Consider the following 15581-nt stretch of genomic DNA (forward strand, 5'->3'; position numbering starts at 1 on the left):
ACATGTTATGCTGATTACAAGTGACTAATCTTTAAACCCTTCAGTAAGAACTGTGGTACTGCGGAAGGATCTGTGCTAAGAACAGTCATTTTTAATAGCCCTCTCGTAGAGGATATTGGCTAACTTTGTAAAAATTAAACTTGAGAAAGACCAAGCTTCTGTTACCACATAAAGATCCCCCATACTAGAACAGGGAGCTCTGGCAAGCACTTTTACCCTTGTCCAACTCAACACAAAAGGGTAGGACATTTTTGCCTGCGATGAGGGAAGAGTGTCAAAAAACCAGGACTTGGGTGTATGCTCCACATGTTTTAACTGCCTTTCGCCTTTTTTGTTTTTAACCATCACATAGTCCTATGCAGAAGTCTCTAAATTTGAGGAGCAGGCCACATCAGGAACTATGAACTGTAAGGCTTTTTATTAGCAAGGAATAGGCAGGATGATATCTTGAAGATGATAACTGGCCTTAATATTGTTGTTTAGTAAATTTTCGTTAAGCCAGCTTCAAGCGTGGTATAATTTGTGAGCATCAACATTCAATACATCATAACACTCCTCTTCGGTCCATCGAAAGTAGATGTCTCTAGCGATTGTGAACAAAATCCTGGACTCGATTAAGGGCAACAAGACAAGCATTATTGCACCTTTCAATAATGCTTCGATGATAATACGCAATGAAGCTGATTAACATAGGCTTTGCAGGTAACATGATCAAATGATGGTGTTTTATTGGATTGTCAAGATCATTATAACTGTTCAACTATAATATGCTGTTATTGTATTGCGTGTGTTGAGAGCAAGAAAACATGAATACACTATCCTTTTTAGCAGGACATACACACAAATTAGTTTATAAATAAATAATTCTGGTAACCAACCTGTTGGAGGATTGTGCCGGGCAGTTATTGTTTGTCAGGAGCTTGAATGAGTCGTGTATATATACATATATATAATTCCACTTTTGCACACTTGAAACTGACTATATACATAACCTTTGTGATGCTGACAGATATCCAATATGAAGATATACGATTGAGTCCTGAGCATAGAGAAAATTGGATTCATGGCCATCTCAATATTGTTCTACACAAGTTGCTGCACAGCAAATCAATGAATAGTTTGGGGAAAGAAAAAGGGAATCTAACCATGGTAAGACAAAGTGTAGCTGCCAATCGTGAGTTCTACCCCGAGACTGCCTTTAAGTTGTGCACATTTTCAGCAAAGACCATGTGATAAGAATATAATATTAAAACGGTACCAGCATTTTTACGGGTATGTCCTTATACACAGGGTATTTTCCTTAAATTTCACCCCTTCAGTAACCTTCCAACTAAAAGTGAACCAGAAGGCATTTTGATGCACCATGCACTTTCACATGTATCGTTGCGTTTGAACTATCGTGGACTAACACGCCACAGACAGAGTAAAATACACAAAGATGCCACAAAACAAATGACAAGTTCCCCAGCGTGTTAATATTTACATATTCTGTTGGGTCACTAATACTACTGTAAATATGTTATATTCAAGGTGTTTTCCCTCTAGTAGTAAATGCTGCACAACACTTCTGCAACTTTCAGAAAGCCATGCCCAAATCTAAGACAAAATGAAAGTATAATGGAGACTCTCAAATTAAGAGATTATTACTATACTGAACTAAACGTGAAGAAAAAGAAGAATACTCAGAATTTTGATTAGACACGATCAACTTATCTCACCCACGATCACAGAGTCTGAGACATCTACTCTTCTCCTGACTCACCAAGTCACGATGGTAACTTCCAAGCCACTTAGCATCATCTCTTGGTCTTGGAAGCCCTGCCCGAAACTGACCCAGCGGGCCTGGCCAACCACCACCCTATCCTAGGAAGTCCCTAGCAATCGATTTTGCTCATGATCATATTTTTGCATTTAACACTTAAAAAGCAGATGCAAAAAAAATATTACACTGAGCAAATTTAACACCAATCATCCTTCCTAGAAGATACAGCTACAAAACTATCCACAACCCCAATTCAATTTTAGATTCCAACACGACAGCAACATGACCTCATTAAGAGGCAGAGATATTCACACGGAGAGATCATAAGAGTACTTCCCAATGCTTTGAGGCACATCTGGATTGGTTATCAGAAACGATGGCACCATGTTTCAGTGGTGCTTGGAAACATTGTCTCATCCTTCCTTTTTATATAAAAATACAAAGTCCATTTTAATATCTGAAGCAGGCTATGACGACCGGTGCATCATACAATAGACCTGCAGGAAGGTCAATGTTTCAGCTCTTCATATTCTAGATAGCAGGAGATCCTCACCATCGAAAGTGGTCCCCCAAACTAGAATCCATTCTTTGTAACAAAAAGCAGCCCCCTCAGTTGTGACAATACCATTTGGTTCTTCCTTGAATTCAGTCGACCATTACTTGGTTTACTTGACCAGTAGACACTTTTTCCTTCAGTGTCAACAGTTCGCTTTCAAGTAATCTGATGTTTTCATTCAATCGTCTTAATTTTAAATTCTTGGCTTTCATCCGCTTCCTGAGTTTCTCATTGTCTTCCAAGGCAAAATAAAGTTTCTTCTTTAGAACAGCAGAGTCCCCAATGGCATAGCTGTGATCGATGACTTGAATGGGGTGTGGGTCGCTCTTTTTGGAATAAAAGTTTGCTTCCGCTTCTACAACCTAAAGGGAGAAAATGTGACAATGATTACCCTTCAGGTATTATTTGTGTCGTACTTTTAATTTTGCTCTAGGAATTTTAAACTGTCTATCTGTTCCAGACAATGGCACAAGGTCTGTTCATCATGGTATGTAAACCTATGTACTGAACTGCATATATTAAAGTGGACAATACAGTGATATGCAGAGTATGTTAAGGGTAAAGTTGGGGGTTATATTTTTCAATTTTTTTGTTAGTGTTCCAACATTTTTAGGGCAAATAGAAAAGGGTGGCTCTTTAACAAGGAGGATGATACTCCCAGCACAGAGATCATCACAGCAATGAGGACAATTTATGCAACAAATTCAATCACTGGAATCCAGATGATCCCTCCTGACCCGCATCACAAACCCCACAAAACCAGCAGAGTACTGTTTTCGAATGCGCACTGTACAAAGAAACCCAACGGTGCTGGGTTGTAGCTTACAATCTACACGTACCCATGAGTGTAAACCCCTGACAGGAGTTTTCTATTCCAAGGAATGTGTGTCAAAGAAAAATGGTATGCCTTTTGAACACTGGAGTTAGAATAGCATCATCGTTCTATACCCTGGTGATATTTATCAATAAATGTAGTTTTAGTTCTAAGCCCACTTTTATAGTTTTCTTTGTCAACGATAAAACTAAATGATTTACTGTATCATGTGTGGCAGAGCTTTCTTAATACATAGGATAGACACAAACCAAGCCAACACGAGTTCACTAGTTCTTTATAGTGCAGGTATGAAGAACATAGGGCCTTATAAAGCTAACTGTTTGAATCTATGCCCAATTTTCGGATTTTATTTAAAATCCCATTTTGACAGTAGTCGTGTTAACAATATAGACAGCGGAGAACCTTCTGTTCTAAGAAATGTCCAAGCATGTGACCTGGGTGAAGGCAAAGGGTTACATTTGCTTGCCTGACGTCTGCTCCTGGAAAACAAGCATTGTCACTGTAGTAGCAAAATATTAGTTGGACAGGAGTGCCACCTCCCCTCTCCATAGAGAATTATTGGAGACAAAGGTATAAAAGGATACCAGAATTAGGGAGGGGTGGCACACGTGGAGACTAGCTGCTGAGGTGGCACTCAGAGGCTGGGTCAAATTTCAGACCTAACAGTTTTGTAAGGTATGGAATTGGAACATGCCTTCAGGAGTGATGAATGAAGTCACACAACTGTAATCACTCTCCATAACAATCTGGTAGTAGGCACTGCCTTAGATCTAATGTGGAAAACACTGCAACCTTAAGTAAGGAAGAAATAATGTTGTGCAAATTGAGGAGAGGTGATGATCCACACAAATAACGACGTTAAGACTGTGCAACCGTAGATGTAGGTCCCCATTACCCATGAGCGAAATTACTATGAGAGCCACTCACGGAAGACTCTTTTGGCTCTAGAACATCTTTTGCACACACGTTTTTTAAATTCTCTTTCAGAATAAAACTGTAGCACAATTGCACATTCCTCACTGTGTCTGACAGGCATGGCTACATTAATAACTCTAATATGGAGTTCAAACTTAGAGTACCTGCCTAGGCTCTCAGAAAAGGCAGAGGAAAATGTGTCCCCCCCTGTAACATAAACTGTAGGATATGCCTCCGGTCTAATCTTTTTTCATTCTATTATTGATGGGGCCAACTCAATATGTATGTATTTTGCTTTCTCGCCCTATATAAAACTTTATAAATAAATAAATAAGTGCGCCGGTAAAGCCCAGGCATGGGTCCCATCTCACTGTGTCACTGGATTCAAGCTAACTTCGCTGATGAGGGGCAAGACTCGGAAACCAGTCCCAGGATGCTTGTTTCCGGTCCAGGGAGGACCTGGCTTTGCAGTTCGGGCTGGACTGTTCCCATGGGGAGCAGGGTCAATACTGATTTCCACGTGGGTGTGTCTAAACTGGGGTGGCATGGTGAGCAAAAGAACAATGCAATCAGCCCAGATCTCTTTACTGGGGTGAGCTTCAGGCTTCGCTTGACCTATTGTCCAATCTGAAATCTGGCTCTCCACTTGACCCTTGCCCTGCCAAGTGTCTTGCGACCTTGGCGCCTGCCCTTAACTCTATTATCAATCCTATGATTAACCTGTCTTTGAGCTCGGGAAAAGTCCCCTCATCTTGGAAACAGGCCCTTGTTCTCCCCCTTATTAAAAAAGCCGAATGCAGATGCCAAATTGCATTCCAACTACAGGCCAATCTCCTTGTTGCCCGCCCTGGCCAAAATTGCGGAAAAGCATGCGCATACCACCTTAACCAGCTTTCTAGAGGTTAATTCCTTATTACATCAGTCTCAGTCTGGGTTTAGATCTAACCTGAGTACTGAAACCGCGCTACTTGAGGTGACGGAGGCTGTGAAGGAAACTCTTGACAGGGGTGGAAAGGCCTTGCTCATCATGCTTGATCATGGTTGACCATAAGATTCTGGTCAACCGTGTCGAAAAGATGGGCATCACGCTCACGGCTAGGGATTTAATCGCCTCCTTTCTGACTAACAGAACTCAGGCGGTCACAGTGGGCCCTTTCCAGTCGGCTGACTTGTCGCTACCGTGTGGGGTACCTCAAGGCTCATCCCTTAGTCCGACACTGTTTAATATATACGTGTCGGACCTTGCTAGTGTCATCAAAGCACATGGGATGGGCCTAACCTCATACGCTGACGACACTCAGCTGGTGCTGGCCATAAAGGGCGATGGACAGAAGGTGGCAGAGAGATTCCAAAGAGGGATGATGGCTATCGGTGAGTGGATGGCAAAGAATTGCCTGAAGCTTAACTCCGATAAAACGGAGGTGGTCATCTTTGGTAATCTCTCTCCAGCTTGGTCGGCAACTTGGTGGCCAACAGCCTTGGGCACGCCTCCCAGTCCTACGGTCAAAGTCAGAAACTTAGGGGTCACTTTCGACGACCAGCTTAACTTTATGGCCCACGCAAACAAGGTAGCAGCTAACGCCCATTTCAAACTGAGAATGGTTAGAAAAATTACACCTTATCTACCAGACTCAGCAGCAAAAACCTTGGTCACCTCTTTAGTGCTCCCAGCGTTAGACTACTGTAACGGTCTGCTGCTCAATGCCCAGAGCAGAGTTACCAAGAAACTACAGACCGTGCAGAATGCGGCCGCTCGCGTTCTGTCAAAAAAACCTAAGTTTGCACCTATCTCAGACACGCTCAAAAGCTACCATTGGCTGTCTATTCAAAATAGGGTTAAATTTAAAGCTTTATGCACAGTCTATAGGTCTCTACAGAATCAAGGACCTCGTTTCCTCAAAAACCAACTGATTCCTTATAATCCATCCAGAACCCTCAGATCCACATCTCTCAATCAATTAGTGGTTCAGCGAAGTCGTACGGTGTCCTGGGGTGACCGCTGTTTTTCTATCGCGGCCCCTAGACTTTGGAACACCCTACCTAATCATATAAAAACAAGTCCCACACTTCTTCAGTTTAGAAAAAACCTGAAAACATGGTTATTTAATCAGTGATTCTTTTCCGTACTTCTGTTCATGGTGAGACATTGATGCACTTTTAGCGCCGAGACGCCCAAGGGTAATTGTATGCGCTCTATAAATGCCATTAATAAATAAATAAATAAATAAATCTGTCGGCGGCCTTCGACACCGTTCCCCACGACCTTCTCCTAACTAGACTCTGGGAGATTGGCCTGAGGGGAACGATGTTCGAATGGTTTCAATCTTTTCTGGCCGACCGCAGACAAACGATCTGGGCCCCCCCATTTGCCGCCCCTATGCCGCAGCTGGAGGTTGGGGTCCCGCAGGGCTCCATACTCAGCCCCTCCCTTTTTAACATCTTTATGTCACCTTTGGCGGCTCGAGCGGAGGAGCTAGGGGCTCAGATCGTGTCGTATGCGGACGATACGCAGCTCCTGTTCACCTGTGACAGGGGCTGTGATTTCGACGGAGTGGCCATCCGGAAATGTCTGGAGTTTGTGTTTGACTGGTTCGGAAAAAGCGGCCTCAAATGCAACTCGGACAAATCCGAGATATTGTTTTTTGGTTGTCCTGCAGACTCAAGATGGAGGCACTGGTGGACTGCGAACATGTTCCCCCCTGCCAGCGATTCTGTTACAGCTAAGAACCTGGGCATGTTGGTTGATAACACTCTTTCCTTCACGGCCCAGGTAGCTGGCCTGACGGGGAAGTGTTTTGCCATATTAAGGATGTTAAGAAAGTTTCTGCCGTATCTATCTTTGGAGCACAAGAAGATTACGGTGCAGGCCCTGATAGGGTCACGCTTGGACTATGCTAACATCCTCTACCTTGGCCCTCCTGAATATCTGTTGACCCATCTGCAGGTAGTCCAAAATTCGGCAGCCAGGGCAATCTTTGGTCTTACCAGAAGAGCCAGGGCGAGCAACCTCCTTGTGACTCTGCACTGGCTGCCGATTCGGAAGCGCATTGCGTTTAAGGCCTTAACTATAGCCTTTAAGGCGCTTCACAATTTCGGCGCTGGTTATTTGCAGAAAAGGGTCAACTTCTATCTACCATCTAGACCCTTGAGGTCGGCTGCCCTGGCCATTGCCATCGTGCCGTCAGTGAGACGTGTGCGGTGTGGAGGCCGCTCTTTCAGCTACCTTGCCCCCCGTCTCCGGAACACTCTGCCCTTGACGCTGCGAACGTGCTCCAATTTGTTTGCTTTTAGAAAGGGACTTAAAACCTGTCTTTTTGCTCTGTAAGCCGTTTGTGATGTTTGGTGCCGCATGGCTGTTTTTGTTAGTTGCTGGTGTTTGTGTGAGGATCTATAGCGCCGGGACGCTCTTTGAGCAGCTGAGCGCTTTACAAAACCTCCAGTAACATAACATAACATAACAATTTTTGATTTGTTTGGCATTCCATCCATAATTTGTGTCTCTTTTGCTAGTTCCACAGCATCTTTCAAGGTTAGGTCAGGCATTTCTCACAGCGTTCTTGTATCTTCTTGTATTTAGTTCTTATTAGTACCTGATGTCTTAAGACTTCATCGTAAAAAATGTTCTCAAATTCACAGTTTGCAGCCACTGATCTTAGGCTGCAACCTATTCTTTGATGCATTCACGTATCCCTTGAGTGAAACTTACCACGTTTTCATTCCGGTATTAATTGTGTGTCTGTATCTTCTCTCAAGTTGCTTGACAACATACTCAAATTAGTTTAAGTTTGCAACATTTGTCAATACTGACAGCAATTTAAATTGTAGACCTTCACCTCCTAAGCAGTTCTTAAATAAAGAGAATTTTTCTTGATAAATGCATTTTTCACCTTCGAGTACTTCCACATACGCTAAAAACATACTGTGCCATACATCCCATGCTAGAACTGGTTGTCCTGTTACTGGTAAGAAAAATGGAGGGATCAAATGCTACACATTGTGAAACACTTACATGATAAATTAACAAACAAAATGCAGAAACAGTCATATAGAAGTCCACACTTTTTACATTTAAAAGCAGCTGTTTGTGAACTAAAGCTATAGGATAACAAGCAGGTTCTGTTGATCCAGAGAGTTCATATTCCAACAATGCTCAACAAGCCATTAATATTTCAATTGTATGTACAGTACCGTGGGTCTGTTTGGATCTGTTGATGTCAGTTCAGCATAACGGTGACCAGATCGATGCATACACAACTTGTAAACTCAGATATTAAAGAGAGCTATGAATGCTGTGAGCATCCCGGGAACTTAGGATCGAACACTTACCAATCGATAACAATTGTTAGGGAGGGAAGGTCAAACTAAGCGATATCACATTTTTATTTTGAAATACAGCAGGGTTCTCAAATAAAATGGCTGGTTTTTGTAAAGCGGTTTGCCATCATTAACCTCTAAGAAACATGGGTTGAGAATCCCATGTTCCTAGTGGGCTATAGATCTTATCACCTATCTGATGCTCCATCATGTTCGGGGCATAATAAGGGGGCCTCTAAAAACATATTGTACTGGATATCTCCATCTTTAGGTACATAACTGGGCCGCCAATTATTTGTTAATAGGTCTAGAATTTAAGGATGGCATGGTGTTGGTGACACTCTGATGTGAAGACTCTGCGAGGCCGGCATACAGGGTACTGCTCTGGACTGGGTCGCGTCCTACCTTCATGGCAGAGCTAGTGTCATCCATACGGGATCTTTGTTGTCCAGACCGTGCTTCACGGGGGCAGTGGTCCCTCGGTGCTCTATTGTCTCGTCCATGCTTTTCAACATCTACATGGGGTCATTGCTGGCACTGATCAATCAATTTCACCTCAAATGCTGTGGCTATGCGGATGACACACAAATAATCCTGCAGCTGCAGTGCCTCAGAGATGTTGGAGACTCTCCAATTTTCTGTTGTCTCAGAGCCGTGGATCGATGGATGACGTGGAGCCGTCTTAAGTTGAATGCTTCCAAAATGGAGGTACTGACGTGTGGCAATTGGAAACATTAAGAACCCACTGGCAGCATGGCCTGATGATCTGGGAACACCACTTAGAATACTGAGGGAGCTAGGGAACCTCGGAGTGACCATGGACTCCAGGCTATCGATGGGTGCCCAGGTGGACGAGTTAGCAGGATTGAGCTTTATTGCTATGGGGGCTCTGCAACAAGTCTTCCCCCATTTGGGATTTCCACACAGGGTCCAGGCTACCATCTTCCTTGTTTGGTCGAGACTCAATTGAGCTGGTGGCCTCTGCGACGGATCACCTTTGGCGACTGTGAAGGGGACTACTGCGGATTCGGAGCTCGGCTGGCAGACTCTCTTGCCTTAAAGGCTCTGCATTGGTTGGGCGTTTGCCAGAAGATTCGCCTTTGGGCAGCTTTGTGTCACCCATGGAGCGATGCATGGAACGGAGCTGCTCTTAATCAGACATTCGGCAGGGGAGCCTCTGCTCTGGGGTGGAGCCTCTCCTCAGAATCCCAAGATACAGGACGGGCACAATGGGTGGCACATCATTCTCTGTTCGGGCAGCCGATCTATGGAGCTCTTTACCCCCCAACATGGGCTCAACGGGTACACAGCTTGTCTTCGGAGGGCTACTCAAGAATTGGCTCTTCCCCACATGGCCACCATGCGCAAAAATGTATTTGTACTGTGGATGTGTACCAGTGTATGTGTACTGCTTTGTATAAACAGGTAGAATACTTGTTTTTAAAAAAAATATTATATATAGATATTCATTAGTTCTGCTTGGCAAATGTACATATTACTGATGGTTACATTCTATGTTTTTGACATGTATGTGGGTGACTGCATAGATGGGTGGGTCTTTTTATCATGCCTATTTATCTGCAGTTGTGTCACTTTTGATCTACAGAAATATATATAAAAATAAATAAAACTAATTTGGAGTTAAACAACACTTGAAAGCTGGTTTGTTTGAGGTATCTTTGAGATATATATATATATATATATTATATATATATACCTTCCATGTGCTTATGGATCTATATCACTTTTGCATCTATATATTTATTACTTGTTCTTATTTTTTCTAATTGAGCATGTCCAGTGCACTGCCTTGTTTTTCACGCTGTACCGCTCTCAATGTGTCCTCTAGCTCAACTCTCTGACTCATCTCTGGCCTCTTTCTACTGCTCTTTCCAATGCACTGGTTTATTTCTCACCCAATGCCTCTATCGGCATTTCCATTGCCTCCACTCTCAAATTCATCCCAAACCCCATACCACTGCTATGATCCCCAAGGTGGCCCTTTCAGGACTCTTCCCTATTCCGCCCCTCCTTGCATCGTCTCATGCCTCTTTTTACTATTCCGTCCGCCAAAGCGAGCCTTTCTGGACCATCCCTCTGACTCTTCCCCTTCCACCTCCCTTTTACTCATCCCAGGCCTCCTCCTACTGCTAGGAGTTCCAAAACTAGAATAGGGAAAATTCTAATTCCTTCCCTTCTATCCCTCCACTATCCTTTTCAATCCAAATAGCGGACTAACACGTCCACCACTCAAATGAACTTTAATATACTTGTTCACCACTGGTCCTTTGTGGGTAGCGTGCTGCTCGCAGAAAAAGCACTTCAACACTCCATTAAGGGTAGCAAGAGCTCTATATAATTGCAAACCTTTTGACCTCTTCTACCCCTTCGCTATCCTTCTCAATCCAAATAACTGACAAACATATCCACCACTCAAATTACTTTTATAGTTTCACTATACTAATTCACCACTAATCCTTTATGGGTTCCAGAATAGCTTGCTACTCGCCAAAAAAGCGATTTGACGCCTCACCAGTGGTACTAAGCGCTATATAAATGCAATTACAGTACAATACAAAATATATGGGGAAAATGTTTTTATGGCTGTATTGCCGACAATTTGTAGAGATGAACTCTAGCAGGAGGAGTTAGAGCACTTTAACATATTAATGTTTACATCCCCATTAGGAAACAGGTACGTTTAAATGATGTTGCCCCACTACTTACTTTTAAATCTATTTTATTTTTTAGTGCACTGTTTCAAGACTGCACGAACAAAATGATCTAAGAGCAAACCTAACAAAAAAGGGATGGTGATACATTTTATAACTATGAACATTGTCATTTATAAATATGAATGTCAACTGTGTTGAGGTTTTTTATATGTCATGTATATGTATTGTCTTTAAGCACAATTTTATGGTTTTATTTTACTAAAATCAAATAAAGTATTTAATGATAATGATATACGTACTTACGCAAGCAGAATGCGGGCAAAATGGTTGACCGCAGTGGAACGCACAACTGTCAAATGTATTCCAATTTCGAATGTTTAAAAAATATCCGCTAAATTGTGGAAAGCAGCTTGCTATGTGCTCGAACAGTTTCACTTGCGAAGATAACTGATGATTGCGTATTCACATGATGACATGTTGAACACACGATAACTCGTGTTGGGACATCACTGCGTGCCACTTGCCCGAAAAGCTTGAAGATCCTTCATCATCCATCAATTTTACTCCTTTCTCCTGCAATACCTGACCTTAAGATCGAAAGGAATACTCTACTGTTGACATTATCAAGGTTTGTTGTTTCCGGATCAGTCTTCTGCTCGTCGCTATTATGGAACGGAAGAAACAATGTTTATTACTGGTAAATCTTGTAAATGTAAATTATTTCTGGGACAGCATATAAAGAAACAACAATGATGTATAGAATGACTAGCAAGGGGAGCTGTGGGGTACATGTCCAAAGACCCTTCTTCCTTCACGCCAACTGCCACCCTTCAAACCATCAAATGCCACACTGCATCTATCGCTCAACACACTACAGTCCATTTTCTACCAACTAACATTCCCTCCTCTCCAAACTGAAGACCACAGACACATGACACTCAAAGAAGAGTCAAAGCAGAAACAGACCCTGCTGTGCCTTAGAAATTGTCCAACATCCATAATAACAGAAGTGCAAAGCAGGCCTTGTTGTGCGATTACCTCAGGATGGGATCCATGCGGCAGGGGTGCATAGGGACATGGTGGACATGTAACACAGACACCAATGTGGCGGGTTGCATAAACCCGAATAAATGGAGAGGAGTTCTGCTTATTTGCTGACAGTAGCCATGCCTCGTCACTCATGGCTGTGTGCATGCAGGAAACATGCTGGTGGGATGACTCTCCAAACTGGATGGCACAAAAACTTTGCAACGTGCATTCTTAACACCAGTAGCAAACATCAACAGGCAACACCACATGACTTTGAAACATACAGATCTGTCAATGCAACAACGTGCTGGGGAGGGTGCCTGGGTATGTTGCGACTGTAAGGGATTCTTTGGTCATGAGACAGGTGTTGGTGGTTTGAAGACGTAAGCAGGAAGATACACCCTTTGCCAAGAGAATCTTTAGAGCTGTCAGTGCTTCAGCCCTCTCAACTGCAGAGTACTGGCTCCTGGAAAGAACGCTGGAAGGCTGCAGGTTCTTGAGGTAGACTGGAGGGGAATTCTCGATCAGAGTAATTTACCCTTGTATATCTCTACTTCTGAGGATTTTTCAACCCTATGTCTCAGCGGTCTTGGTGCATGGAAAAATGGTTATGTTTTGGTACCAAGGTGCAGTTTCAACTGATGATATCCATGGAAGACATCTCATCTGGAGGATGTGATATGCCTTTCCTATGGCTAGCTGGGTAACTTCATGTCATCGCATCCCCACCTGGCCTGGTTGTTTAATTGTGCAAAGGACCATAGTGGGCAAATCTTGCTTAGTACGTCTTAACACCTTCGCAATAACTTTAGATTTTTCCAGTTTATTGACCTCCTCGCAGATAAAAATAGAATGGCATGCACTGATATCCTGAGTACTAGCGGCTGTCATGTATGTTCAATGTACTTTATTTACTTGTTCTACGGGCAATCTACTCCTTGCACCAGCTCTTGGTACTTTTTCAGCCGAATACTTGCTGCTAGGGCGATCGAAGTGGACCAGCTACAGCCCTGTAAGTGTGCTCCATCTTAGCAGTGTGCCATCACTGCTTTAGTTAAAAATAGTTTGAGGTATATCGGAGACCCGCATAAGCTTGATGTTGGATTTGAAATACCCCTGGGAAGGTTAGATTCAAGATATTCAAAGACCTGTATGTGGGTATGTTTGGGGAAAGCGACGGGTAGGCTTACAGTTGGCAGTATTGTTCGAATTCTATAATGTTGAACTTTGCTCATACTGGAGTTATATCCAAACCTTGTATGGCCTCTTGGTACTTTTGGGTGGGCCCTGCTGGTCCTCCAATTTGAGGGATGATGCGATTTCTTCTACAGGATGCTCTTCAGAGGTACTAGAGTGTGCACCCTCTTCCACTAGGACTTCTTAATGCAATCTTTCTTGCATTGGACCTTTGATGCAAGATGTCTTTGGTAGAGAAGCAGACACACACATGTAGTTGTTTTTCCACAGGCGGAGCACCGCTTCTCCTCAATGGGGCATTCCTTCCTGACAGGGTCACATTATCAGCAAGGCTTGCCATTCAGCTTGCCATGGGACATACCCAGAACTCTGTGGCTTATCCAGTCCACCTTTTCAGAGTTTCTTGCAAAGTGATGTAGACGAAAACCACCTCCACGTGAACCACTATTAACAGAAAAGGTTCTGATCAATTCCCCAGAGCCAACATGGCGTGCAGATTTATTTTCCCTCTTTCAAGAAGTTTTCTTAATGTTGATGCCCACTATGCCATAGTTATTTGTGTCTATATTTCCTCTTTTGGGTCAGCAACGATACGAATGCTTACCAGGTGTTGAAGCCCTAGATGAAATGCAACCAGTGAATCTCTTGCTTTCTGAGGTATGAACCGAAGGAAAAAGTTTGTATAGTCTAAGTACACTCTTGTTCATGATAGGCATTAGGAAAGGTTAGAGGGGCTAGCAAGAAACTAGGAGGAAACCATATATCCTGCTTATTATACGCAGATAATCTAGTAATTATGGACCAGACGGACATATGTCTTCAAAGAAAACTAAACATGTTTAAAGAATACTGTTCAAATAAAAAATTAGTAGTGAACTTGGAGAAGACCAAATCCCTATGCTTCGGTAGGATCAAAATAAAGTTCTCCTGGTATCTTGGCATAGAACTGCTCGAGAAGGTAACAGAATATAGATACCTGGGAATGTGGTTGGCGAGTAACCTGAAATGGTATACCCACCTGGAAGCTTTAAAAATGAGGTCATCGGCTTCTGTAAAGGGACTAAAAAGATTTAACAGCGTATATGGAGAAATGTCGGATTGGCCGGTTATAAAGGCCAGGGCTTGAAAAATCCAAAAAATGGAACGAGTCCTGCAGGACTAGTACCTTAAAAAATGTCTTCGACCTAACTGCAACCTACTTGACCTCTGAAAGCGGAGCAAATGTGACAAGATAACAAGATTTAAAGGCATCTTTATTGCTCATTAACTTTGTGAGCAATAAAAATGCCTTTAAATCTTGTTATCTTGTCACATTTGTTCTGTTTTCACAGACAGAGGACAAAAGTTGGTTTGTTTTCCTACTCACCAGAAAGGACGAGTTTGACCTAAAAACTGCTCGACCTTGTTAAATTTAGCTCGACTATGCGAGCGGTCGAGTGGAATTTTCGAGCCCTGAAGGCCTACCTAGCTATGGTCCCCCCACAATTCCTGTATGGGGCAGAGGTACTTTATTTAAGTGGCAAAAACTGCTGGGATAAAGAGGAGGGAAATATCCTAAAAAAACCTGTTCTCGTTGCCAAGATCATCTATGGTACAAGCAGCAAGACTAGAGTTGGGAATCACCTCTTGGGCCATAACAGCCTGCATGGCCCTAATACGTTTCTGGCAGCACTGAGGGTCAGGTGAGGACCAAAAAATCTCTCAGTGGTGTAAAGGTGAAATTGCCACCAGTGAGCTGTCCTGGGTAAAAGAGACAAGAGCCTCAATAAGCGAAGCGTATAGAGTGCTTGGATGAAGGCTATGCCCTCAGTCACTCCATTTAATAATAGATAAGAAGAACATAGGTCATTGGGATTTGAAATGTCTCATATATAAGACCAGGAGTACCTCTTGCGAAAAACCTCAGTATCGATCTACATTATCCTTATATAGGCAGATTACCCAGCTACCGTTTAAGGCGTGAAGTGTTAAAAGTGCGAATTGGGATAAACCACTGCTATGCGAATAATGGGGTTAAAAATGTAATGATAGACAACAATGGTAAATGCACTTGCACTTTAGGTACCCCCTGTGATATTTTACATATTTTATTAGATTGTATGAAATTTTGAGATATATGAAGGGAGTTTCTAAGCCCGATTTTTAAAAAATATGGGATTAAGAATAGGACACAAGCTGTTAACCTCTTAGTGGGAATGATGAATTTAGATATATATAGCCTGTGCCATGGGGAAATTTATGAATAAAGTTAAAGTGTTTCTCAAATGTACAGAGTAAATATTGTAAGTGTTCCCTCAT

The 15581-nt window shown here is 42.8% G+C and overlaps 1 protein-coding gene across 2 annotated transcripts in view; it reads right to left on the bottom strand.

Moving 5' to 3' along the window:
• Nucleotides 1-703: 703 nt before the first annotated feature.
• Nucleotides 704-15581, bottom strand: part of THAP3 (THAP domain containing 3) — a 143797-nt gene continuing 128919 nt past the window's right edge. For both annotated transcript variants that reach the window (XM_078642978.1, XM_078642977.1), the window contains exon 5: nucleotides 704-2680. In XM_078642978.1, coding sequence (XP_078499104.1) covers nucleotides 2408-2680 — 273 coding nt within the window. In that variant the 3' untranslated portion in view covers nucleotides 704-2407. The remainder of the gene's footprint in view (nucleotides 2681-15581) is intronic.

The sequence above is a fragment of the Lissotriton helveticus genome, chromosome 5_1, assembly GCF_964261635.1.
Source record: "Lissotriton helveticus chromosome 5_1, aLisHel1.1, whole genome shotgun sequence".
NCBI lineage: Eukaryota > Metazoa > Chordata > Amphibia > Caudata > Salamandridae > Lissotriton > Lissotriton helveticus.